The sequence below is a fragment of the Theobroma cacao genome, chromosome 10 (genome assembly GCF_053813885.1).
Source record: "Theobroma cacao isolate CCN51 chromosome 10, ASM5381388v1, whole genome shotgun sequence".
Classification (NCBI taxonomy): Eukaryota; Viridiplantae; Streptophyta; class Magnoliopsida; order Malvales; family Malvaceae; genus Theobroma; species Theobroma cacao.
This window is the reverse complement of record NC_142648.1, coordinates 27,793,715-27,817,490: the sequence shown is the minus strand read 5'-3', so window position 1 is coordinate 27,817,490 and position 23,776 is coordinate 27,793,715. Positions and strand designations below refer to the sequence as shown.

Here is a 23,776-nt window from a genome sequence, read left to right as displayed (position 1 = left end):
TTTAAAATATTACTAACTGTCCTATTTTTGAATATGCAATTACATTGAATTTAAAATTTTGAATGATTATATTATGTAGTTTTTCAATTTTATTTTTTATTATTTATGAATGGATTATTTTTATGATTGTCTTGAATTGTGTTTTGATTAGGATAGCTTAATTCTAATTAAACTTTTATACCTAGTTAAGCAAATCTTTAGATCTACTTATACTAGGATAATATATCCTAATTATATTAGGATAAGATTATTGTACTTGGCCTTATAAAAAAACCCTTCGTGGTTAAAGAATAGTGAACACTTAGATTTAGAGAGAGTGATTTAGGTGTACGTGGGATAAAGGTTGTGAGTTTAAAACTATTTTTTTAATCTCCGAATTTATCTCTTAGTCAATCATTCTCTATTGATATGCTTGTGGATGTAGGTCATCAAAAGACCAAACCACGTAAATTCTTATATTCTTGTGGGTGTGTTTGATTTCTTTTTTCTTTATTCTATTGATTGAGTAAGATTTTGAGCAACCCTTTAGAGATTATTTCGTAATTTTCACAATAAATTGGTATTGGAACTTCAAGGTCTTGAGTTAATCTGAATCTTGCTTTAGCAACTTCGTCAACTAAGTATGAAATTGAAAAGTTTAATGGAAGAAATGATTTCAGCTTGTGGCGCGTTAAGATGCACGCATTGCTAGTACAACAAGAATTGTTGAAGGTGTTGGAAGGAAAAGACCATTTTCCCTTAAATTTATCTGATGATGAGAAAGATGACCTTATGAAAAAGGCACCAAGTGCTATTCTCCTAGCTTTGTTTGATGAGGTGCAAAGATAAGTCATGAATGAAGAATCTATTATTGCAGTATGACTTAAACTCGAGAGTATTTATATAACCAAATCCCTGATGAATCAGCTTTATATGAAGCAATGATTGTTAACTCTCAAGATATATGAAGGTACATCCGTTAATACCCACATTGATGAATTTAATAGAATTATTTTTTATTTAAAAAATATCGATGTTAAAATTGGGGATGAAGACCTAGCTTTAATTTTTTTTATATTTTTTGCCTTCATCGTATGAAAACTTCGTGGATACTATGTTATATGATCGAGAAACACTCACTTTGAAGGATGTAAGGACATCTTTAAATTTCAAGAAATTGAAGAAGAAAGTTGGTAGTATTCGGAATGAAAATCAAATAAAAGCCTAATTGTGAATAAAGGAAAACATAGAAAGAATGGCATAAACAGAAAAGGTAAATCTAAAGCAAATGGGAAGACTTGTTGAAATTGTGATAAAAAATGGCTCTTTCAACAAGACTGTACCAAATTCAAGGATGATGAAAATATCAACAAGTTTGAAAGTACTACAAACATGGTTGAAGATAACTTTGATACTTTTGAGGAAGCTTATAGTGTTCTTACAATTACCAACGGTAACCTGATGGATACATGGATGTTAAATTTTGCTTGTTGCTTCCACTTATGTCCCTAGCATGATTGGTTTACTATTTATCAATCTGTTGATATAGCAACTATACAATTAGGATATGATTTCTCTCTCTCAATTATTAGGATTGACGCAATTCGGATCAAGATGTTTGATGATATAGTAAGGACACTTGAGGTAAGACATATACTTGACATGAAAAAGAATTTCATATACTTGAGTTTGTTAGATAAGAAAGGCTACAAATGGGGTTGCCAACATAATGTCTCTAAGGTATCTAAAGAAGCCTTAACTATTATGAAGGACAAGTTATCCAGTGACCTTTATCGTCTAGTGAGAAACACAGTCATTGGAACTGTTTTCGTAGTCTCATTCAATGATCCTAATTATGATGTTTTATATTTATGGCATATGAGATTGGGTCATATAAACGAGAGAAGGATGACAAAACTGAGTAAGTGTGGTTTATGGTGTAGTCAAAAAATTGAAAAGCTAGATTCCTATGAGCATTGCATCTATGTCAAACAACATAGAGTGAAATTTAGCATTGCAACTTATCAAACCAAGAGTCAAGTAAACTACGTTCATTCAGATTTGTGGGGTCCCTCTTCGGTGGCATCAAAAAGAGGATCATTATACATGTGGACCTTTTTTGATATTTTTTCAAGAAAAGTGTGGATGTATTTTTGAAGGTTATGAGTGAAGTGTTAACCACCTTTTTACATTGAAAAGCATTGTTGAGAAGTAGACTGGAAAAAGGATTAAGAGCGTCCAAACAAATAATGGTTTGGAATTTTGTAAGTGAGTTTGGTTTGTTTTGAAAGAAAGAGAGAATCCTTAGACATCAGTATTGCAGAGCAGATGAAGAGAACACTTTTGGAGAAAGCAAGATGCATGCTTTCTAATGTGGTCTACTTGAAGTTTTCTAAATAGAAGTTATCAACAAGGCTTGTTACTCGACAAATCAATCTCTATCAACTACAACTGATTTAAGACTCCCAAGGAAGTTTGGTTTGGAAAGCCCGCTGATTGCTCTATATTAAGAGTATTTGGTTGTCCTGTTTATGCTCATATGAATGATGGTAAACTTAAACCAAAGGCGACGGAGTGCATATTCCTAAACTATGCATATAGGGTGAAGCGTTATTAATCGTGGTGTATTGATTGTCAATCCCCCAAGTTTATGGTGAGTTAAGATGTTACCTTTGACAAGTCTACATTACTTCATGGGTTAAAGTTTATAATTGCAATAACATTGGACCAAGAAGTTGGCAAGAAAGTGAGGCTTGAAATCAATGCTCTTGTGATAGTGTGGGATAGTAGTAAAATCCAAAATGAATCGCAATAAGTACAAGAATTGTTATCTCATATACAACAACGAAGCATTACTTGTATCAATGATGATTTTGATTTTTATGTTTTATTTATAAAAGTAGAGATTGATGAGTCTTACTTTTATCGTGAGGCAATTACATGTGCAAAGTCTTCTAAAAAGATTGAGTCTCTACACTAGGATTAAACATGGGAGCTTGTAAAACCATTGAAAGGTACTATTGATGTTAGCTCAATGTGTGAAGGAAGTGCAAACATTAGTTGCAATGTGGTTGGCTTCTCCAATTCAGATTTTGTTGGTGATTTTGATAGTAGAAGATCTCAAACAAGGTATGTGTTTACTCTCTTAGGGTCTGTAATCAGTTAGAAAGCAGTTTTTCTATCAACTATTGCTTTGTATACAACTGAAGTTGAATATATGGCTGTGATCGAGGTAGTGAAAGAGGCTTTATGGCTTCAAGGATTAGTTAGTGATCTTGGTTTTGGACAAGCATATGTAATTGTGTTTTATGATAGTCAAAGTGTCATACACTTGACTAAAAATCAGATGTTTCATGAGAAAACCAAACACATCCAAGTCAAATGTAACTTTGTTTGAGAAATTGTTTCTAGACGTGAGATTATAGTGAAGAGAATAGCTACAGTTGAAAATCCAACAGATATGGTGACTAAGTTAGTTTCTAAGATAAAGTTCAAGCATTGTTTGGACTTGATTGGTGTTCGTAGTGCTTGAGGCCTTTTTAGGGCATTGGCAATGTCGATAAAGATTGGTTCGTAAAGTGGAGCTTAGTGAATTCAAGCCTAAGGTGGAGACTTGTTATGATAGTCTTGAATTGTGTTTTGACTAGGATAGTTTAATTCTAGTTAAACTTGTATACCTTGTTAAGCAAGTCTTTAAATCTAGCTATATTAAGATAACATATCCTAATTGTATTAGGATAAGATTATTGTATTTGGCTTTATAAAAGGACTCTATGAGGTTACAGAATAGTAAATACCTAAATTTAAAGAGAGTGATTTGAGTGTACATGGGATAAGGTTCTCTATTGCTGTGCTAGCGGACGTAAGTCATCAAAAGACTACACCACATAAATTCTTGTGTTTTTGTAGGTGTGCTTAATTTCTTTCTTTATTTATTCTATTGATTGGGTACGATCTTGAGTAACTTTTTAAAGATTATTCTGTAATTTTCACAACAGTTATTTTATCTATGATGTCTAATCATGGAGTACCCCGAAGAACTATGTTTGGTGTTGCTTGTTGGCAATTGTGGAAGTGGAGAAATCTTACAACTTTTGTAGGTCGCTTACTACTAGCTAGGAGTCATTTTGAATATAGTGAAAAACATGGTTTGTGCAATAAAGGATGCCATGGCTATACCGTCAGTACTTGGAGGAAACCTCAATAAAAAGGATGAGGTTTTATTGGGTTGGTTAATGCCACCATTGGGTTGGATTGCAATTAATTCAAATGGAGCTTTCCGTGGTTCGATTCATAAAGTTGCTGCTGGTGGAGTTCTTAGAGGACCAGATGCCATATGGCTTGGAGGCTTGCTTGCAAGTTGGCTGTGTGCACTATTTATCATGCAAAATTATGAGGCATCAACCATTGGCTCTAATTAGCTTGGGAGAAAGGTTTTCCTATGGTTTTTTTTTTTTAAATTAAAAGAGAGGGGATTCAAACCTTACTTTTTAGGCAAGAAGATCATGCATCAACCAATGAATCAAATGTTCGAGAGTTAGATTTTCATATGATTAAATTACAAGTTGATAATAAATGGTAGTGCAAGCTGTTACTTCTTCTTTAATCATCCTTGTGCTAATTTGGATCTAATACGAGCAATTAGAGAAATGTTACATCCACAATAGGAAGTCTCAGTAAATCACATTTATTGGGAAGGTAATCAACTAGCTAACCTCATGGCTAACAAAAGGTTTGGGTTAAAGGTTGATTTCCAATTGTATGATAGTTCTCCATATGAAGTTACATCGATACTGTGGAGTGATATGTGGGGAGTTTGCTTCACTTGTATGACTAGAGAATAAAATTATATTTCCTAAAAAAAATTACCATATTAGTATAACGCTTAAAGGAGAATACAATAAGTAATTACATCCAAAATCAATTATTTTTTCTGCCATACACTAACTCGTAATTTCCATTACACCTAATCGAGATTCCTCCTTGGCTCAATTGTTTAAGCAAGCGAAAAGTCCCAAGTCCTTTTGTTGCCGTTTGTGTTCCTCCGAAATCCCATTAGATCAACCAAAAGCAACCTCTTTCTTGCCGTTGCCTTGAGTTTGAAATGGTTGCTCTGCGTTTTGATGGTTTGCCGGGTTCCATTGCGTTGCTGTTAGACAAGATCCACTCTGTTCTACCATTAGCTGCCATCATAGAAGATACAACATTTGCTTCACTTTTGAAACGCTTGAAATCGTCACTGGCGAGTATTAGCGATGTGATTCACGACGCAGTGGGGCCACGGCGCAACAGTCACGGCATGTATGATTGGCTTCACCAACTGCTATATGCTGTCTTCAACGCAGAGGATTTTGTGGATGATATTTTATTTGAAGTCGCAAGACTCAAAGTGGAAGCTAAAGCTCGGAACCTCGAATCCCTGGAACTAAGGGACGTCCGTGCTTCTATCAAGAATTTAGTTTTATCACAAGATAGGAGGCCAAGATGGAATATCAGAAACCTTGTGGAAACTACTGATGCCATTGCTAAAGCAATGAATGAATACGGCATCAGGAAACGAGAAGCGCATGATGAATTGCAATTATCGGACAGCTTGCCTGCTATTTCTTTGCTAGATGAAGCCGCAATCTATGGCAGAGAAGAAGACAGGATTAACATCCTCCGCTTTTTACTTCAAGGGGATGAAAATCTTGATGGGATTGCCTTAGTTGACAAGGGTGGGTTGGGTAAGACCACCCTTGCGCAGCTCGTATACAACGATGAAAAAGTGAGTGCGCATTTCGAACTAAAAGCATGGGTAGCTGTTCCCATGGCCTTTGACCTTTATAAAATCACCAGGACAATTCTTGAGGCCACCACTTTGTGCAGTATTGAGGATCTCATGTCACTTGAGCTCCTAGATAAATTAAGTGCAAGCTTAGATGGGAAAAGATTTCTACTTGTGTTAGACGATGTTCAGTATTTGAATAATAATGTATGGTACGCCCTACGAACTTCTCTCAATTCTGGTGCAAGGGGAAGCAAGATCATTGTTACTACACCCAAGGAAGAAGTGGCATTTGTTATGGGCTGTTCCACTCTTTATCATCTAAATCCATTGACAGAGGATTTTTGCTGGTACATGTTGGCAAAGTCCGCATATGCGGGGAGGGATAGACGTGAGGTTATAACGCTAGAGGATATTGGCAGGAAAATTATGGAGAGCTGCCGCGGAATACCTTTGTGTGTAAATGTAATTGGAGGGCTCTTGCGTTTCAAAAAGACCCGTGAAGAGTGGTGCCATGTCCTGGAGGACCTGCAAAAAGCTAATAACCATGATTCAATCTCATCAATTCTCCTGTTGAGCTATTATCACCTTCCTGCACTGCTAAAGCGCTGTTTTGCTTATTGCTCGTTGTTTCCCAGAGATCATGAGTTTGACAAGGAAGAACTGGTTCTCTTGTGGATGGCGGAAGGCTTTCTACAAAAGTCTAGTGGCCCATCAATGGAAATGGTAGGTGCTGAATGCGTTGACGGTTTACTGAAGAGGTCATTCTTTATACCAGTCGACAACTCACATTTTAAAATTCATCATTATATGCATGATTTAGCTAAGGCTGTATCTCGAGGAGTTTGTCTCAGATGGGAACCTTACACAATAATCCGATCAGCAGTAGCTAAAAGGATTCGCCATCTATCATTGCTATGCCATTATCAATTACGTGTCATTCTTGAAATGAAGAGCTTAAGGACCTTCTATTTGATTGATTGTCGATCTTGTCAATTAAGTCCCACAGCACTGGAGGCCATTTTTCCAGGACTACAAAGATTACGAGTCCTATCCTTACCTCATTTTCAACATGCTGAATTGCCCCCTTCAATAGGAAAATTGAAATATCTACATTACCTAGATGTCTCTCACAGTGCATTAACAAGTTTGCCTGAATACTTGTGTATTCTCTACTTTCTACAAACATTGATATTGACAAACTGCTATTCTCTTCTCATGCTACCCCAAGGCATAGTCAAGCTGGTTAACTTGCGAAAGCTCAGCATTAAGGGAGCTGGCTTGAAGCAGATGCCAGAAAAAATGAGCAGATTAACAAGCCTTCAGAGTTTGACTAATTTTATTGTGGGCCATGGTGGGTCTAGCATTAAAGAACTGGGGGCACTTCCATATCTCCATGGATCGCTGTCTGTTTCAGGGTTGCAGAATGTATCTTCTCCTTCTGATGCATCGGCAGCCAATTTGAAAGCTATGCGATATCTTGATGACCTAGAGTTGGAATGGAGCTGTAACAATGAAGATCCAGCAACAGATCAGAAAAAGGTGCTAGAGAAGCTAAAGCCTTCTGTGGAGTTGAAAAAGCTTTCAATTCGATTTTATGGTGGTAAAGAGTTTCCAAGGTGGTTGGGAGATTCTTCGTTCTCGAAGATAATTTCTTTACATCTCAGCGACTGTATTAACTGCAAGTCATTGCCTCCACTTGGGCGGCTGTCATCGCTTGAACATCTCATTATTGAGAGGATTGGAAGAATAAAGAGCATTGGCCATGAATTCTATGGGGTAGATGTAGCTGGTTGTAAACCTTTTCAGTCTCTTAAGACTTTAAAATTTGTGGAAATGTCACAATGGGAAGAATGGATACTACTTGAAGTGGATGGCCAAGAATTTCCCTGGCTGGAAGAGTTTTGTGTTATAAACTGTTCACTATTGAAAAGGGATTTACCAAAGAGCCTTCCAACTTTGGTAAAACTGGAGATTTGTAATTGTGAACAGCTCGAGGCTTCACTTCCACAGACTTCAGAATGTTGTGTACCGAAGTTAGACAACTGTGACAAGGTGGAGAAGATAAGTAATGATAATCAGACAGCACCTTCATCAAGTGAAGATCGAAATCAGCAGTTTTCTTCCCCCTCGAGTAGCAATAAAAAACTGAGGGAACCTCTAGATCTTCGTGGATCATTGTCCAAGTCAAAATTTCAGGATGTATCTTCTGCTTCTGATGCATCAGAAGCGAATTTGAAAGCTATGCCATATCTTGACGAACTAGAGTCGGAGAAGACTACTCAAGATAAGACACTGTCAAAAATTGATGGTGAAATTGCATCAGAGTTCTCTTCAAGGATGACTAAGGTTCCAGGCAATGAACTACAGTTGGAATGGAGTAGAAATAACGAAAATCTAGCAAAGGAGAGGGCAGTGCGCTGGTCGGAAGTTTCTGCACTTTCCACAATAAGATTTCTATGTATCAGTGACTACAATAATTGCTCGTCATTGCCACCATTTGGGCAGCTGCCATTTCTTGAAAATTTCATAATTCAAAGGATTGGAGGAGTAAGAAGCATTGGCCCTGAATTTTGTAGGATAGATTTAACTTGTCGGAAACCTTTTCAGTCTCTTAAGACTTTAAAATTTGGGGAAATGTCACAATGGGAAGAATGGACACTACTTGAAGTAGATGGCGAAGAATTTCCCTGCCTAGAAGAGTTTTACCTTATAAACTGTCCACTATTGAAAGGGGATATACCAAAGAGGCTTCCAACTTTGGTAAAACTGGAGATCTGTGAATGTGAACAGCTTGAGGCTTCACTTCCACAGACTTCCGAGCGTTGTATACTGAAGTTAGACAACTGTTACAAGGTGCAGAAGAAAACTCAAGATAAGACACTATCGAAAAGTGATGGAGAAATTGCATCACAGTTCTCTTCAAGTATGACTGAGATTCCAGACAATGAACTACAGTTGGAAGAGAGTAGAAACAACAAAAATCCAGCAAAGGAGAAAGCAGTGCAGGAGTATCCAGAGCCGTCTAGAAAGTTGGAAGAGCCTTCAAAAAGTGATGGTGAAATTACACCAGAGTTCTCGCCAAGTCTGATTCATCAAGAGCAAGATCATAATCAGCCAACACCTTCACCAAGTGAAGATGGAAATCAGCAGTTAATGGAACTGCCAACTGACTTGCACAGCCTCAGAATTGAGGGATATGCTTCGGATAAGCTACCTAAAGAAATATTGGGGAGATCTTCGCTTCAGCATTTATATATCATTGATTGTATTTCCCTCCAGTCCTTTCCCCAGTCCCCTTCACTAAAAACACTCTATGTCCATAACTGCCAAAAGTTAAAATTTCCGCAACCAAACAAAGTGATGAACCAAGATGTAGGGCTAGAAGATTTATGTTTAGGGAGTAGCTGTGATTCTCTCAAAATTTTTCCGTTGAATTACTTCCCAAAACTTAAATCTCTTAGTCTGTGGGACTGCAGAAATCTGGAGCATCTCTCAATTGAGAAGGGATTGCAGAATGAACTTACTTCACTTGATTCCTTGGAAATCAAAGATTGTCCTAAATTGAGGTCCTTTCTTGAAGAGGAATTTCAAGCTCCAAACCTGACATCACTGGTTTTCTTCAATTGCGGGAGTCTCAAGTCACTGCCAGGGATGCAAAGCATCAAATCTCTTCAGTCACTGTATATAAACAAATGTCCAGCACTGGAGTCATTTCCCGTGGAAGGCTTGCCATCCAGTCTAATCATACTTTGCATCTCTTTTTGTGACAAAATCACCCCCCAAAAAGGGTGGAAGTTAGAAAATCTTCATTCTCTAAGTCATTTTGAGATTGAAGGTGGATGCCATGAGTTGGAGTCATTTCCAGAGGAGGGGTTGCTGCCAACAAATCTTAACTCTCTACGCATCAGCAGGCTTGCGGATCTTAAGTTCCTGGACAGAGAGGGGCTTCAAAAACTCACCTCTCTTCAAACACTTGAAATAAATTGCTGTGACAAGCTTGATTCCTTGCCAGAACACGGGCTGCCTTCCTCCTTGTATTCTCTAAGTATCACAGACTGTTCTCTGCTGAATCCGAAGCTTCAAAATAGGAAAGGAAGGGAGTGGTTTAAGATAGCTCGTGTTCCATCCATCCATCTTGATGAGGTAAAATCTCACGAACAACTCTAGAAGATTTCTTTAATATGTATGTGAAATACAGTGAACAATACTTTGTTAATCTGTTTCTTGAAGCCTGATATTGTCTTCATTTTCAGGTCAGTGATTAATACAATTGCTTGTCGATATCAAACCGAGCACACTTCTACAGGTTTGTAATCTTAGATTTTTAGTCAGCTTTAGTTTCTTTCATCTATCAGTGATTAACACACTTCTTTCATCTAACATTTACCAAGATTCTGCATAAAATTTTCCACCTTTTTTCAGGCTTATAATGTGCAATGAAAAAGATGAATTAATACAAATCATTCAATATTAAAAATTTGTTTATGCCCAAAATATTTTTCATTCATTTCATTTTTAGGTGGTTTGGCAGTTGACACAGGTTAGGGAGTGCCATCTCCTTGTGCTCTCTGTCACTAGCTCCTTTAAGTCAAGGTGTCTGGAGGCTTTTAAAGATTGTTAACAAAATGTATCAACATGTGCAGAGTTGGGAGCAGAATTGGAAAGCAGATTGTTTGTGGTTTGGTGCTAGACTTGCTTAGTATCAATGCTGCGTTTCTCTGCTTACCCATCTGTTACTTTTGCTTTAGGGGATTTAAGGGCTTTAAATTTTCCCCCTTGTATTTGTCTTTTGCAGCTGTGTTCCTTTGTACAGTGACTAGCTACTGCTGGTATCAAGTATGAAATTTTGTATCTTTGAGTGACATCTGAAATAAATCACTCTTACGGTGTATAAATACATAGAATATATATTTCTGATGTGTGTTTCTATCAGTTTGATGTATCACTTAAAATTTGTTTGCTTCAATTGGATTCGATGAGCCTTTCCATACTACTTTGTCTTCCAAAACCATTCCGAGATGAAAATCCTCCAAAGCCTGGCTTAAGTGGTTCCACTGCTCTAATTCCCAGTCAAATAAATTTTTTCTCAGCTCAATCTTCTCCGAGTCTGGATTTCTAAACTTTGATTTAGAAGCAACACTTACTGTTTCGTGTTTGTTTAGCTTATCATATGTTCTTGAAGTTGCAATTTTTGTCAATGATTCATCTGTTGCAAATTTCAGCAGTTTGTTCATGCAAAGACATGGAATGATATACTGTTAATCATGCAAAGATGGGACCAGGAGAGGAGGCAGGAGCTGGCCAGGCAGGCTGGCCTAGGAAAGCCAATTAATATTTTGGAAATGTTAGGAAAGTGGTTAAAGGTTGGAGGTGCTAGCCTTGCACATCCTGGCTGTTGTGAAGTTGGAAAGTCTTTTTCTTCTTCCTAACTTTCTGATTTTCATTTTTCTAATCAAACCCATTCCCTCCCTCCCTCCATTGTTTAAGCCCTTCCAGGGCTTCTTTGAAACTCACTCAAAACACATTGTCCAACCAACTTCCATCTTTCCTTGACTGACAACAACATTCTTCTACTTTGCTTTTGGGATACCTTCGTCCATTGTCTCTTCTACCCCTCATAATCCTTGTACATATGTACGCAGAGCATCTTTTGAAGGATGAATTGGTCATTTCATTTGGATTAAAACATGCAGGCCATCATCATGAATAGAATAAGGTTTAACAAACTTCCATCATTATTACAATTATTTAATTTGAGTTCAGAACAAGAAATACCATTCACCTTCCTCAATATTCATCCTCCTACTCTCTGTTCTTCCATCTTAGTTTCTGCAGAAAGTCGAGGAAATCAAGGCAAGAAATGGATTGTTCTATCTGCAGTTCGATGCCGTTCATTCTGAGGCCCCCAAGGAATACCATCTGTGGAGCATGCTATGAAGGAGCAAGGAATGTAATCACCTTGATGAACAAGCTTGATCAAAATGATGGTAAAGGAAGCGATAAAGCCAGTAATGTCCCTGTTTCATCTTCACAAAATTCGTGTAAGGCAAGCTCTGCTTTTTCATGTTTTTCTTCTTGCCTTTTTTCGGGTGGCCTGCAGTCAATCATTTTCAGAACCAATAACTTCATGTTTTCCTGTTGAATTATCTGTTTGTATCAATATGATGCCTGGCTACATTGGGTTGATTACAGCATGGAATATGATGGCTAGCTACGTTCATGACTGGCATTAGATTTATTTATTGGATATGAAAGCAACAGAATTTTTGTTTAGCACATCATTTTGCTCTTGATTTATGGTGTAATTCCTTCGAAGTTCAGACCTTGAATCACAACACCTCTCATGTCCATTATTATAATACATAAGATTGTTATAATATACCTTTCAAGACCTAATATTCTTATTTATTCTATATTACAAATTTACTTTTCATGGCCATTGACAAAGCTATATTATAATACAAAAGATGGTTGAGTTTGAACAAGGTTGACCCATTTTTTCTTTTCCAAAAATTTTAATTTTGAATTCTACTCACTTCATTTTTTTCTTCTTTATCCATCTTTCCTTTTCGGAATGTTTCAAAATATACGGGTTTTTTTTTTTCAGACACCCGAAACTTTTACTTTTTTATATTATGAATTTATTTTTTATAATTCTTTTTGTACTTTTTAATACTAAAAGACATAAAACATATATGTTATAAAAAAAATTTAAATTAGAATATAAAATGCATGAAAACCAAAGTTTTTGTTTTAATCTTTATAAAGCAGCTCCTGTCCTGGTACACACAGCCCAGTTTAAATTGAGCCTGGGCCACAATAGAAACAAAGCTACAGCTATGTCCCCTTTCTATTCTTGTGGCGGCTAAGCCCACTGAAAGTGATGCACTGGTCCAAACCCAGTTTCATTCATTGTAGGATATCTATGATTAAAAATTTCAGGGAAATATTGAAATGTACAGAAACAGATTCCAATTCATCTACCATTGTTGTTTCCTCTTGAAGAAATTGTCTTGGTAGTAAAAGTCAATATTGTTCCACATTCCAGAATGTAGGCTAAAGTAGGTGTTCTTCCTTGTGTTAGCCACAGCCACTTGCAAATCTTACCAAATGGATAGCAAGCATGAAGGATATAGAAGATGATCTGAATAAGAAAATAAGCTTCTTGAGTGGGCTTGTTGTGGCTTTCAGAGATCAAATTCACACTGACATTCAGCTCAAGCCTGGCAACCATGGACCTTGCATACCGGCACACAGAGCTTTACTAGTAATTCTCTACCAACCTCCCAGGCCTTATGCTTTTATTCTCTTTCCTGTAAACTGAAATCAATTATTCATTTAATGAATCTACAGGCAGCAAGATCAGAGATCTTCAGGAACATGTTAGACTCAGATGGCTGCAAGGCTCCACCAAGTGATACCATTACTCTCCCAGAGTTGAACACTGAAGAGCTGGAGTCTCTCTTGGAGTTTCTTTACAGTGGGAACCTGCCCTTTGACAAGCTAGAGAAGCATGTCTATTCATTGTTTGTTGCAGCAGACAAGTATGAGATCCCATACTTGCAGGAGTTCTGTGAGAGGTTCCTGTTGAGTTCCTTGAATGCCTCCAATGTTCTTGAGATCCTAGAGATCTCAGATGTTTGTTCAAACAAGACATTAAAGGAAACTGCATTGAACTTCATTGTTAGAAACATGGAGGATGTAGTTTTCTCAGCCAAGTATGAGGTTTTTGCACCCAAGAACCCTCACCTTGGTGTGCAGATTACCAGGGCATTTTTAATGGATTCCAAAAGCAAAAGAATAAATGGGGTTTGATACCATTGCCATTTGATGATATGTTCAGGCAAAAGAAAAAACACAATTAAGGGGAAACCACCAAGAATGTATAGAGACATTTTTACATGGAAAGATGCAAAAGCAATAAAAATTTATGATTTGTTATAACAAATCATAATTCCATTAAAATACCTTGCTGAAGCTCATCCAACAAATAGGGTGAGGAATGTATACTACTTTGCATTAATGTAAAAAAAACATATTATGGGTTTAAATTATATAAAATTCCATGATTTAGAGACTAATTCCTACTTATTTTCATCTATTTTTTCCTTATTTAAGTACTCAATACTCATTTTCCATCTATATTATTAAAAAAATCCAAAATTTAATATAAAATACATCAAAATTATTTTTTTATCTTAATATCCATGAAAATAAAAAAAAATAAAAATTTAGAGACAAAGGAAGTAGTTTATTTTAAGCAGTTATTAAAGATTACTAATTTATATTTTCAACTCAAAAGACATGTTTGTTAGATCAAAGAAAGTGCTTAATTATAAAGACTTATCTCATCTCTTAATAATATAAAATTCGTAACATTTTACTTTACCTAATTACACAATTATGCAATGTCCTCATTGCATTAGTTGTTTACCCATAGAAGAAATGAACCCTTACTCTGGTCCGACCCTTATATCATCAAATATCAGCATATTTATTGCAATTATAAACTATCAATGAATTCATATATTAAGTGCCTATGAGAATGTATTATTAACATAAATTTCCATTTTCAAAAGCTCCTTTTCTCATATTCACAAAGCCAAGAGAGTCCTCTCCTTTTGATAAAGTGGCCTCCACTCACCACATGGCCTTTGGCTTTGATACTTTAATACTTTACTTTTCTTTATGAATTTTTTTTATTTTTCGTTTTTTTCCTAGACATACCCTCTAATAAGTTATCACCTTTTTTAAATGGAAAAAATGCAAACAAGTACTAGTGCAGGGCTTTAATCTTTTCAATAAAGCAATTCTTTACACATTTATCAACATTTAAAGTTCCCTTTTCAATTTCTTTTTTTTTTTGAATTCATACACTATTAAACTTAAAAAATTACAATACGTTATTGTAATACTTGTCATTCTTTTTTTTACTCCATCTTTTTTTTTTTTTGAGATATTTCGGAATGATGTCATTTTTCTTTTATATAATTCTCTTACTTTTTCCATATATCAAATTTATTTTCATAATTTTTTAAACTTTTTATATTAAAAAAATTGAACATTTATATTGTAAAAAAAATTTTAAATTTTAATATGAAATACACCAAATCAAAATTTTTATTTTAATTTTCGTAAAAATCAAAGAGAGATAAAAAACCCAAACAGAGGAGTATAAAAAAGAGAGAAAATACCAAAATTTCATATTAAAAAAATTAAAATATATACTTAAGGTGAAAATTTCAACTTTAACCTTATAAATCAGCTTTGCTAATTCAATTATTCATTCACTTTTTTCTCCCCATTTTCTAACTTTTTCCTATAAAGAATGAAAAGTTGCCATACACGTGGGAAGCACGTGAGCACTTGACATTGGCTGAACCGGGTCGGTCCGCTTTCAAACCCGAAACCTTCCTGTTTATAAGGAGCCCCTCGTCTACGGCAACGAGTGCTGTCTCTTCTAGTTCCAAGACGATCGGAAACAGAGAAGAACAATGTCGGGTTTTCATTTCGAAAGACCTTCATCTATTCATTTCGGAGCATTCTCAAGCAGCGGTACCACCTCTGCCTCGGGCTTCTCGTCTCCGTTCGGTTCATTTGCTTCACCTCCTGCCAACACCGGTCCTTCCACCTTCGGTTTCTCTCCTGTCGGTGTAAATTCAGGTTCATAACTTTATGTCATGTGTTTAGTCTAGATTGTATGCTATTGATCAAAACCCATTTAAAGTAGTTGCATCACGGGTCTAGATTTTATGGGATTAACCAAAAACCCACTTAAATTGGAAAAAAAAAGCAAGAAGCTTAAATGATTTGGCTTTTAGTTACTGAAAAGTGTTTAGCATATAGGGAATGACAAAGGTGCTAATGATGTAGAATTATTTCTAGATAATGCTGCTGTCTCTTGTCTGCGTTGTAGGTAACCATGCTTCAAGCGGTTCTTCCCTCTTTGGTGTAAGTACAGGTTCATAGTTTTCTCTCTCACTTTGTTTTTCTTAAAAAAAAAAAAAAAAAACTATGGGTTAGCTTCATTTTGAGAAAAGGATTCTTATTACTTTCCTTTTAATTATTCAAAATTTGCTTCATAATGTAAGTAAGATGGTTATTGCGTTGTAACATGTGGTTAAAATGAGTAGGTGTTTGTTTGTCTTGACTTCTACAACAAGGGGATTTCCAAAAAAAGTATTTTTTTCGAAACTAAAAGTGGGAAGTTAAGTTTCAGCCTTTCTTAGAAAGTAAAATGTTTTAATTTTGACAATACATTTGAAAAGCTTTAATTAAATAGGGCTTTGTTTTTATAAAAAAATCTGAGATAGATAGATTCTTTATTCTGAACGGAAATCTTTTGTCTCTATTTAGTGTCTCGTATGGTGTCTCTTTTCAAAATTTTGCCTGTTATTAATCAAAAACCCATTTACAATAGTCGCGTCACGCATCTGGATTTTAGGATATTAACCAGAAGCCCATTTAAAGTGAAAAAAAATATAGAAAATAGATTAATGAAGCTTAAAGGTTTAGTTTTGGTTACTGAAAAGTGTTTAGCAAATAGGGAATAACAAAAGCGTTAATGATGTAGGATTGTTTCTAGCTAATGCTGTCTGTGTTGTAGGTAACCATGCTTCAAGTAATGCTGCTTCGGCAACTTCAAGTGTCAGTGCCGCTACTCCCCAAAGATTACCCAGTAGGAGGTACTTATAGGTTCCTTCTTGTTGCTAACTTTATAGTGCATTTTAGAACTCTTTGCTGGGTTTAAAATCGCCCTTTCCCAATTTTATGTGAATGCTAAACTCTGATGCCTTTGTTTCTGCGATTTTTTTGTCAATGAATCCATAGTTATCATGAGTTTCTTATTTACAAAACCCATCTTCTGCCTCCTCATTTTCATCGCTTGACACAATATTTATTTTATATAATTCTTACAAGCTGGTAAGTTTATTGTTGCTTTTAGGTTTGTCATTTGTTTTCTTTGTTCTGCTGTATTGTAGCAGACTTTGTGGGGTTTCCCGCTTTGACATTGGCTAATGCAAATTTCGTCATCGGGAAAAGGAAAATGAAAAACTGAAGTTATTTGGATATGACTCGTTAGTGGCACTATGGAGAGGGCTAAAACTCTGTTGTAGAGGGTGCCTTTTTGGTGGTGGAGTTTGTTGGGGGAGACGATTGTATTGCTTTCAAGCATTAATTAAAATGGTCTGTGTTTCATAACTTTGATAATTTATAAGCTGGGAGCTATATCTCAGCTGCTATCCTGTGCGCTTTATAGCTTACATAAAAGTGTGCAAAATATTTGCACTAACTGTATAACATCCTCCTTGAGTTCGGTCTCATGTCCTTTTTATTTCTCTGCTTGTATCAGGACAAATTCAACTGCCCCTACTTCAAAGAACGAGGTAATTATGTTTTCTGAAAATTTTTGTGACATAATAACCTTCTCATTTCTGTCGTTGTTAATCTTGTTTCAACCTGCTTCTACCTATATTGGCAATTATAGTAATCATGCTATATAGTCAGGGGCTAGTTAATTTCTTTTAACAAACCAGCAGCTAGCAAGTTGAAAATAAGCAATAGAGTGCCAAACGGGCAGGTTTGGTCAAGTCATTTTGGATTCGGATGACAGGTTCATGTTGCTTCCGATTTGGATCGTTTCGGGATTGGACTGGGTTTAGTTTGAGTTAGAAGGAAACTGATTATTAAATTTTGCATTTTTAGTGTTAAGTTTAGGGTATTATGGTTTTGGATCACATTGGTCTTGGATTTGAATTTTTAAGGTTACGTCTTTGACTCTCTGGTGAAGTCAAGTTTGGTCAGGTTGGAGTTCAAGGTTTTTTGGGCGGGTTTTTGGGTTCGGATTCATTTCTCCACCTCTACTAAGCAGTTTACGGTTGATGAAGTTACTTCATAAAGTTTAAACCTTGTGGGACAAAATAAAAGTTACACTTCCTGTTGTGAAGGCACTTATTTTTCAAATGCCCAGCTAAAAGTTATTTTTCTCATAGTTTTCTTGTTTTTGTATCTTTAAACATTGATTGAAAAATTATATCATTCAAAAACTCCTTTATAAATTTGAAATTCTGCTAAAATAGCTCTTTTTTTGGGGTATGCTGATGTGTAATCTCAACCTCTTTTTGGCCACGTCGTATATGTGGCAACTGAATTGAGGATATCTTAGCTCCTGAAAGAAGAAAAAGAATCAATCTGCCTGAGGTGGTTCCTTTTTTCTGAATCGGGGTGGGGGAAGTATTTATAAGAGTATTCTCTAAATTGCTGGATATTGAAGTCTGTGTCTTTCCATGTGCTATCCCCAGCCACATGCAAATGTCAACAAAGCAATGTCTTGCTTAAAGGATACAGAGGATGATTTGAAAAAGAAAATAAGTTTCTTAAGCGGATTTGTTGTGGCATTCAAAGAACAAACCCACACTGATATACAGCTTAAGCCTAACAATGGGCCCTGCATACCTGCACACAAAGCTTTACTGGTAACACTCCTTAGCTATGTTTGTATTTGTTTCTGTTTAAGCATTGATTACACTCACACATTTACCTATTGTGTAGGCTGCAAGATCTGAAATCTTTAAGAATATGCTGGACTCAGATGGCTGCAAGGCTCCACCAAGTGATACTGATACCGTCACTCTGTCTGAGTTAAACAACGAAGAGCTTGAGTCTCTCCTAGAGTTTCTTTATACTGGGAACTTGCCCTTAGATAAGTTGGAGAAGCATGTTTACTCTCTATATGTTGCAGCTGATAAGTATGAGATTCCATACTTACAAGAGTCCTGTGAGCGTTACATGCTGAATTCCTTGATTGCATCGAATGCTATTGACATTTTAGAGATTGCAGATGCTCAGTCAAACAAGACACTGAAGGAAACTACTTTGTACTTCATTATCAGAAACATGAAGGATATAGTTTCCACGACAAAGTATGAAGTGTTCGCTTCCAGTAACCCGCCTCTTTGCATGCAGATTACAAGGGCGTTTGTTGATGCGAAAAGGAACTGAGTTAGCTAGTTGAATTTGACTATACCAATGATGGAAGAAATGGGGTTTTAGGAGTAAAAAAATTTGGGATGCTGATGCAATGCAACCAATGGTTAGTTAATATGTAAAGATCATTGTAAATATGACTTTTTAGAACAAATTTGTCCTTTGAATGAATCACTACAACTAGTCCCTGTGTGAACAGATCATAATATTGTGCTTTGTTTTGCTTTCATACCGTATGTATGTATGTGTGTATGTACATAATTAGATATTGCTCATATTCATATCAGATTTGAGATAGAATGTTGCGCCAATTTGCTGATGTCAGTTGTCTGACTCTCACCACCTCAACAGTGCTGATTTAGCAACCTGGCATATTAACTTTTAATGTAAATGAAGAACATTCATGTTTCACGTTTGTTCACTTCTTATCTTCTTTCTCCTCTTCTTTTGCCAGGAATCTAAACCAAATTAATATTATATGGATGATATGTAATTTTTTTTTGCTTCGATGTTGACACTGGTTGTACTGCCATTATTAGCTGTTTCCCTTTAATGGAGAATTGCCTAAGAATCTTATTCCATGACCAAGTTTGGATTAATAATTAAGAGATTAAAAGTTAAAGTAAGCCCCCACCTTTATATTCCCTTCATCCATTAGCTTGCTTATAAATGGACATGAAAAGTGAAACCAAGAAAGAAATCATTCCTTAACCACAAAGATTTTGAGCGGAACCTAAATAGCTCTCATGGCCGAATGGGATGCAGTATGCCAGAAAGAACACAAGTCTCAGGAGGACAAGCCTGGGTACAACTCATCAGGTCTGTCTTGATTTTACTTTTTGTTTGATTTCTTTGGCTTTTTGTGTTGGATTATATGATGGAAAGATTAGTTTCCAACAGGAGAAAGGAAGACAAAATGTTGTCCAAGGACAACAAAGAAAGGGGAAGGAGGCTTCATGAATATGTTGTAAGTCTAACCTTTCTTCAATTTTCCTCACAAGCCTTTAATTTATACTTTCTGCATCCTAAATTGACTGTCAAATTTAATTTCATATTCAGCTGGAGGGCCTTGGGCTGCTGTGGACTCCTCTCAGCTTGCTATGAACCTAAGACATCTCAGCCCTGATGATAGGGAATTTGCACAAAGGCAATTACATGATCTGCTCTCCATCTGTTGGTATTCAATGGTGTGAAAAAAGAACATCCCAACATTATCTTTATTCTCTTTAAACAAATTTATGTAATAAGGGAGACTACTTGGCATCTACATGAGCAAGTTTATGTAAATACTTTATCTTCCATGGAAAATTAATATAATTCTTGGGTTTTGATGGCATAAAGAGTACTTATTCTAATCCAAAAACTGATGGTTTTTACAATAAAGGGACAACTTAAGAACTTCTTTTTAAGTTTTGAAAGATTAGTGTGGATAATTGGACACGGCATGTTTGGGTGGGGGAATGGTCTCTATTTCTTAAAAAATTCTCCCTTGTTATTTGGTTGCTTTTTGGAGGAAGAATGACTATTTCTCAAAACCTTACAAAATCTTAGAATAGTTACATATCATCTCTCCATAATATTAACTATTCCACATCCATAGAAATAGAGTCTAAAATATTTTGGACTAAAATGTCCTTATTTACTTTTAAAAATTACAAACATAGACTTATTGTCACGACCCGGAACCTCCCTCAAGCCCATGACAATCGCCGCGACGTCCCCGATTGACACTAATTATCCGGAATGCCAACCGGAACCCCGCAAGGCTTACATATCAGTTTCTTTCCTTTCCTGTGAGCAATCATTGTTAAATATCGAGTTTTTAGAGAATATATATTATTTTAGATCAAAAACAATCAAAATAAAATTTTCGCCACACAGGGGTATTTTGGTCATTTTTTTTCAAAAATTTCGAAACTGGCTAAAACGTAATATACAAGTAAAAAACACATAATTCATATTCAAAATGAGTTTAAAAGTCTAAAATCTTCATTTAAAATGAAATTACGATTATTTGAATATAATAAGAAAATAAAAGAAATATTAAGGGAAATATTCTATTTTCTTATAAAACAATATTTATAAAGTTATACGTGAATAATTTTTATAACGTAAAAGCTAAATAAATTTATACATACTGAAATACAGTAAGCCAAAATATTTAATTTAATTTACAATAACAAGAGGGCCCCCGAATAAATAAAAGTAAAGAGGACTGTGAACCTACGGTTTGGAAAATGCAGATCCAATGGTAGTCCTCGATGAGATCAGCTATCTACAGTCTATACTGAACCTGAAATGGGTGGAAAGGAGGGTGGTGAGATTATAAAATCCCAATGAGTAAACAGACATTATCATAAATATCTAAAGGCGAGTAAAAAGGAGGCAAGTTTAAACAACAAATTTCAACTCATTTCATAATGTTTTCAATTTATTTCTTAAACCATAAAATATTTGTAATTTACCAAAACAATTGTTAAGGCTTATGTCTTTTATTAAAATAAGGCTCAAGCCAAAACTAATCCTCGGGGATACCTTGGCCGAGGCATCTAACCGAGTCCGCCAAAGGTGTTAAAATATTCACACGTGAAACACATTTTTATTTTTAAAAACCAGTCGTTCTTTGGCGTTGACCGAGTTACACATTCACGTGGGGGTTCGACGTGAAGTGAGCTCTAATACTACCCCAAGAGTTACCCTTCTCGCCTCTACAACCGGAGTAACTATATAACTGGGTTTACCGTGCCCCTCTAATAGGCAGTCCACGAAAACCCGTCACTGCAGTGACTAACCCACCAATTTTAATAAAATTTCGACAGTATAACGTGGCTTTTATTTATTTATCCAGCCTGCATAGTAAAATCAACTTACATAAATTTTTCAAATGCACTCACAAAATATAGCCACATATACTCATTTCTCATAAGTCATTCCTAGGAAAATATATATTTTTCAAGTCAGTTTGCAGCCTCCAATTACTCAATTTCATAATCAATACAATATATTTTTATTTATCACATTTATTCCTAAAACATCAAAAATCTCGTTTTTATTTCATAAAATACATAAAGGGCATTTAAAAATAAACTCTAGATAATTTACACTAATAATAAGTTTACTCACCGTTTGTACAAACTAAAAGCTTTCTAAGCGCCCCGATCACTACTCGTCGGGTACGACTTCTTTGCCTTTTCCGAAAGGCTCTCCTCCTAGACATATTACAAAAATTTACACAATTCATCATATTGATGCTAAATCACTATATAATTAACTTAAATCCTATACTAATGCATGGTATGAAATGCAATAGCCTAAAACGGCTTAAACACGGTATTAACCTATTTTTGGCACTTTGCCCGATAAATTGCTAACGCGCTCCATTTTAGCTCTAAATCATCACATTCTCTCTCCAACATTTCTAACCATTAAATATCAGCCAATAACCTTCTAAAAACAACAAAATCAGCTCACTCCCTTCCTTGAAAAATTCGGCCAAAAATGGGACATTAACTCGGTTAATTTTCTACTTTGTTTTTCTATCACGTTTAATCGTTTTTCATCATTTTCTCTTCATTTTCCTTAGAATAAAATCAATTCATCATCATTGTACAGCATTGAGCATCCAGCCAAGAGTGGGTATTGTGAAAATTCAATGATTTCTTGCCCAATTTAATTTCTAAACACATTTAACTAACTAAAACTATCAATTTAACTAAAAATCAAAACCTAAAAATTTCAATTTCTCTCCCCTAGAATTTCGTCCAGCCCTTGATATCACTTTTTGATCTCTCTCCTCAAGCATGCTAAATGGAAATAAAGGCATAGGAAAGGTAGAAATCAAGCTAAAATCGAAAAATCTTACCGTTAGACGCGTAAACGGTCGAAAACCGTGAATTTCCCTTTGAATTTTCTTGTTTCTCTTTGGTTTTTCTTTTTTTCTTCCTTTCCTCTCTATTTCCTCTCTTGTTCTTCCTTATGGCCGGCCAGCACTCAAAATTTGGGTTTAAATGGGCTGACTTTTCGTTAAAATAATATTATTTCATTAAAAAAATACCACGTGTCACTTTCCCATTGGCACATTTTTAAAATTTCATCCATTTGTTTTCAAATTTTCACCATACACTTGTCCCACATATCCATAGCTTAGATAAAATTCTCAGACTTATCCAAAGTCTCGGTGGAGTAATTTTTGAAATTTACACTTTTGCCTCCGTAAAAGTCAAAAATTACATTTTTGCCCAAAAATTGAAAAATTACCCATAGACATATTTTTCACCCCTTATACTCATACCATTCTCCAATTTGTCAAATTTGATCTAAATTCTCTCAAAATCTCAAATTTTGTTCGTGGGTGGTAAAATTACGATTTTGCCCCTACACTCCAAAAATCATCAGAATTAAACTTTTTCACTTCCTATCATTAAATTATACTCTAAATAGTTAATCTTGGTAAAAAATTTCACTCCATGATCAAATTATTATCTTAGGTGGTAAAATGACGATTTTGCCCTTGAACATCAAAATTTCCAATTTTACCCCAAATGAACCCTCGAACTCCGAACAATAATTTTTAGTCATTCCTGGACTATAAAATATTAAATTTCATCCTAAAATTCCTATTTGAACTAGTTCGAGGTTAAATCAACTCAAGTGTACTGTTAGGTACGATATCGGGTTTCGTCTTTTCTTAGGTGCTTTCCTAGCATAATAACATGCTACTCAATGCATGTATGTAATCACATGTATTTATAGGGTCGGGTTTTACACTTATAAAATTAATAATTTAAATTAGAAAATTTAAAAATTATTAATATTTTAATATTTTCATTCTAATAATATTTAACTGATAAATTAAATATTAATATGTTTAAATTATTAAGTGAAAATATAAATTAAAAAAATGAAAATATTGAAAGATTAAAAAATAAAAAATTATACTAATACTTTAATAATAAATTATTAAATTACTAAAACTTTAAAGTTTTAATGAAAATAAAAATTAAATGATTGAAAAAGAAAAAATTGACTTAATTTTGTTTT

At 35.2% G+C, this 23,776-nt stretch overlaps 3 protein-coding genes across 10 annotated transcripts; all 3 read left to right on the top strand.

The window, feature by feature from the left end:
* Positions 1-4,940: 4,940 nt before the first annotated feature.
* Positions 4,941-11,059, top strand: LOC18587386 (putative disease resistance RPP13-like protein 1). 4 transcript variants are annotated; one of them, XM_018129152.2, is made up of 3 exons: positions 4,941-9,892; positions 10,003-10,055; positions 10,972-11,059. In XM_018129152.2, exons 1-2 carry the CDS (start codon positions 5,084-5,086, stop codon positions 10,012-10,014), a joined length of 4,821 nt encoding a protein of 1,606 aa, XP_017984641.2. In that variant the 5' UTR covers positions 4,941-5,083; the 3' UTR covers positions 10,015-10,055; positions 10,972-11,059. The 4 variants fall into 4 exon arrangements, with proteins under 4 accessions (XP_017984641.2, XP_007011200.3, XP_088658888.1 ...); XM_007011138.3 differs by lacking the exon at positions 10,972-11,059 and adding an exon at positions 10,393-10,666; XM_088802762.1 differs by lacking the exon at positions 10,972-11,059 and adding an exon at positions 10,269-10,666.
* Positions 11,060-11,294: 235 nt separating this feature from the next.
* LOC18587385 (BTB/POZ domain-containing protein At3g56230-like) lies at positions 11,295-13,830 on the top strand. Of its 4 annotated transcripts, none has more exons than XM_007011136.3 (4): positions 11,295-11,465; positions 11,576-11,795; positions 12,840-13,016; positions 13,103-13,830. In XM_007011136.3, exons 1-4 carry the CDS (start codon positions 11,437-11,439, stop codon positions 13,562-13,564), a joined length of 888 nt encoding a protein of 295 aa, XP_007011198.3. In that variant the 5' UTR covers positions 11,295-11,436; the 3' UTR covers positions 13,565-13,830. The 4 variants fall into 4 exon arrangements, with proteins under 4 accessions (XP_007011198.3, XP_007011197.3, XP_088658889.1 ...); XM_007011135.3 differs by having other exon boundaries at positions 12,834-13,016; XM_088802763.1 differs by lacking the exon at positions 11,295-11,465 and having other exon boundaries at positions 11,592-11,790.
* Positions 13,831-15,208: 1,378 nt separating this feature from the next.
* On the top strand, positions 15,209-19,556 carry LOC18587384 (BTB/POZ domain-containing protein At1g01640-like). 2 transcript variants are annotated; one of them, XM_018129440.2, is made up of 6 exons: positions 15,209-15,412; positions 15,666-15,710; positions 16,356-16,434; positions 17,103-17,136; positions 18,052-18,225; positions 18,302-19,556. In XM_018129440.2, the coding sequence occupies exons 1-6, from the start codon at positions 15,244-15,246 to the stop codon at positions 18,749-18,751; spliced, it is 951 nt and encodes a 316-aa protein (XP_017984929.2). In that variant the 5' UTR covers positions 15,209-15,243; the 3' UTR covers positions 18,752-19,556. The 2 variants fall into 2 exon arrangements, with proteins under 2 accessions (XP_017984929.2, XP_088658754.1); XM_088802628.1 differs by lacking the exon at positions 15,666-15,710 and having other exon boundaries at positions 18,302-19,555.
* Positions 19,557-23,776: the final 4,220 nt, after the last annotated feature.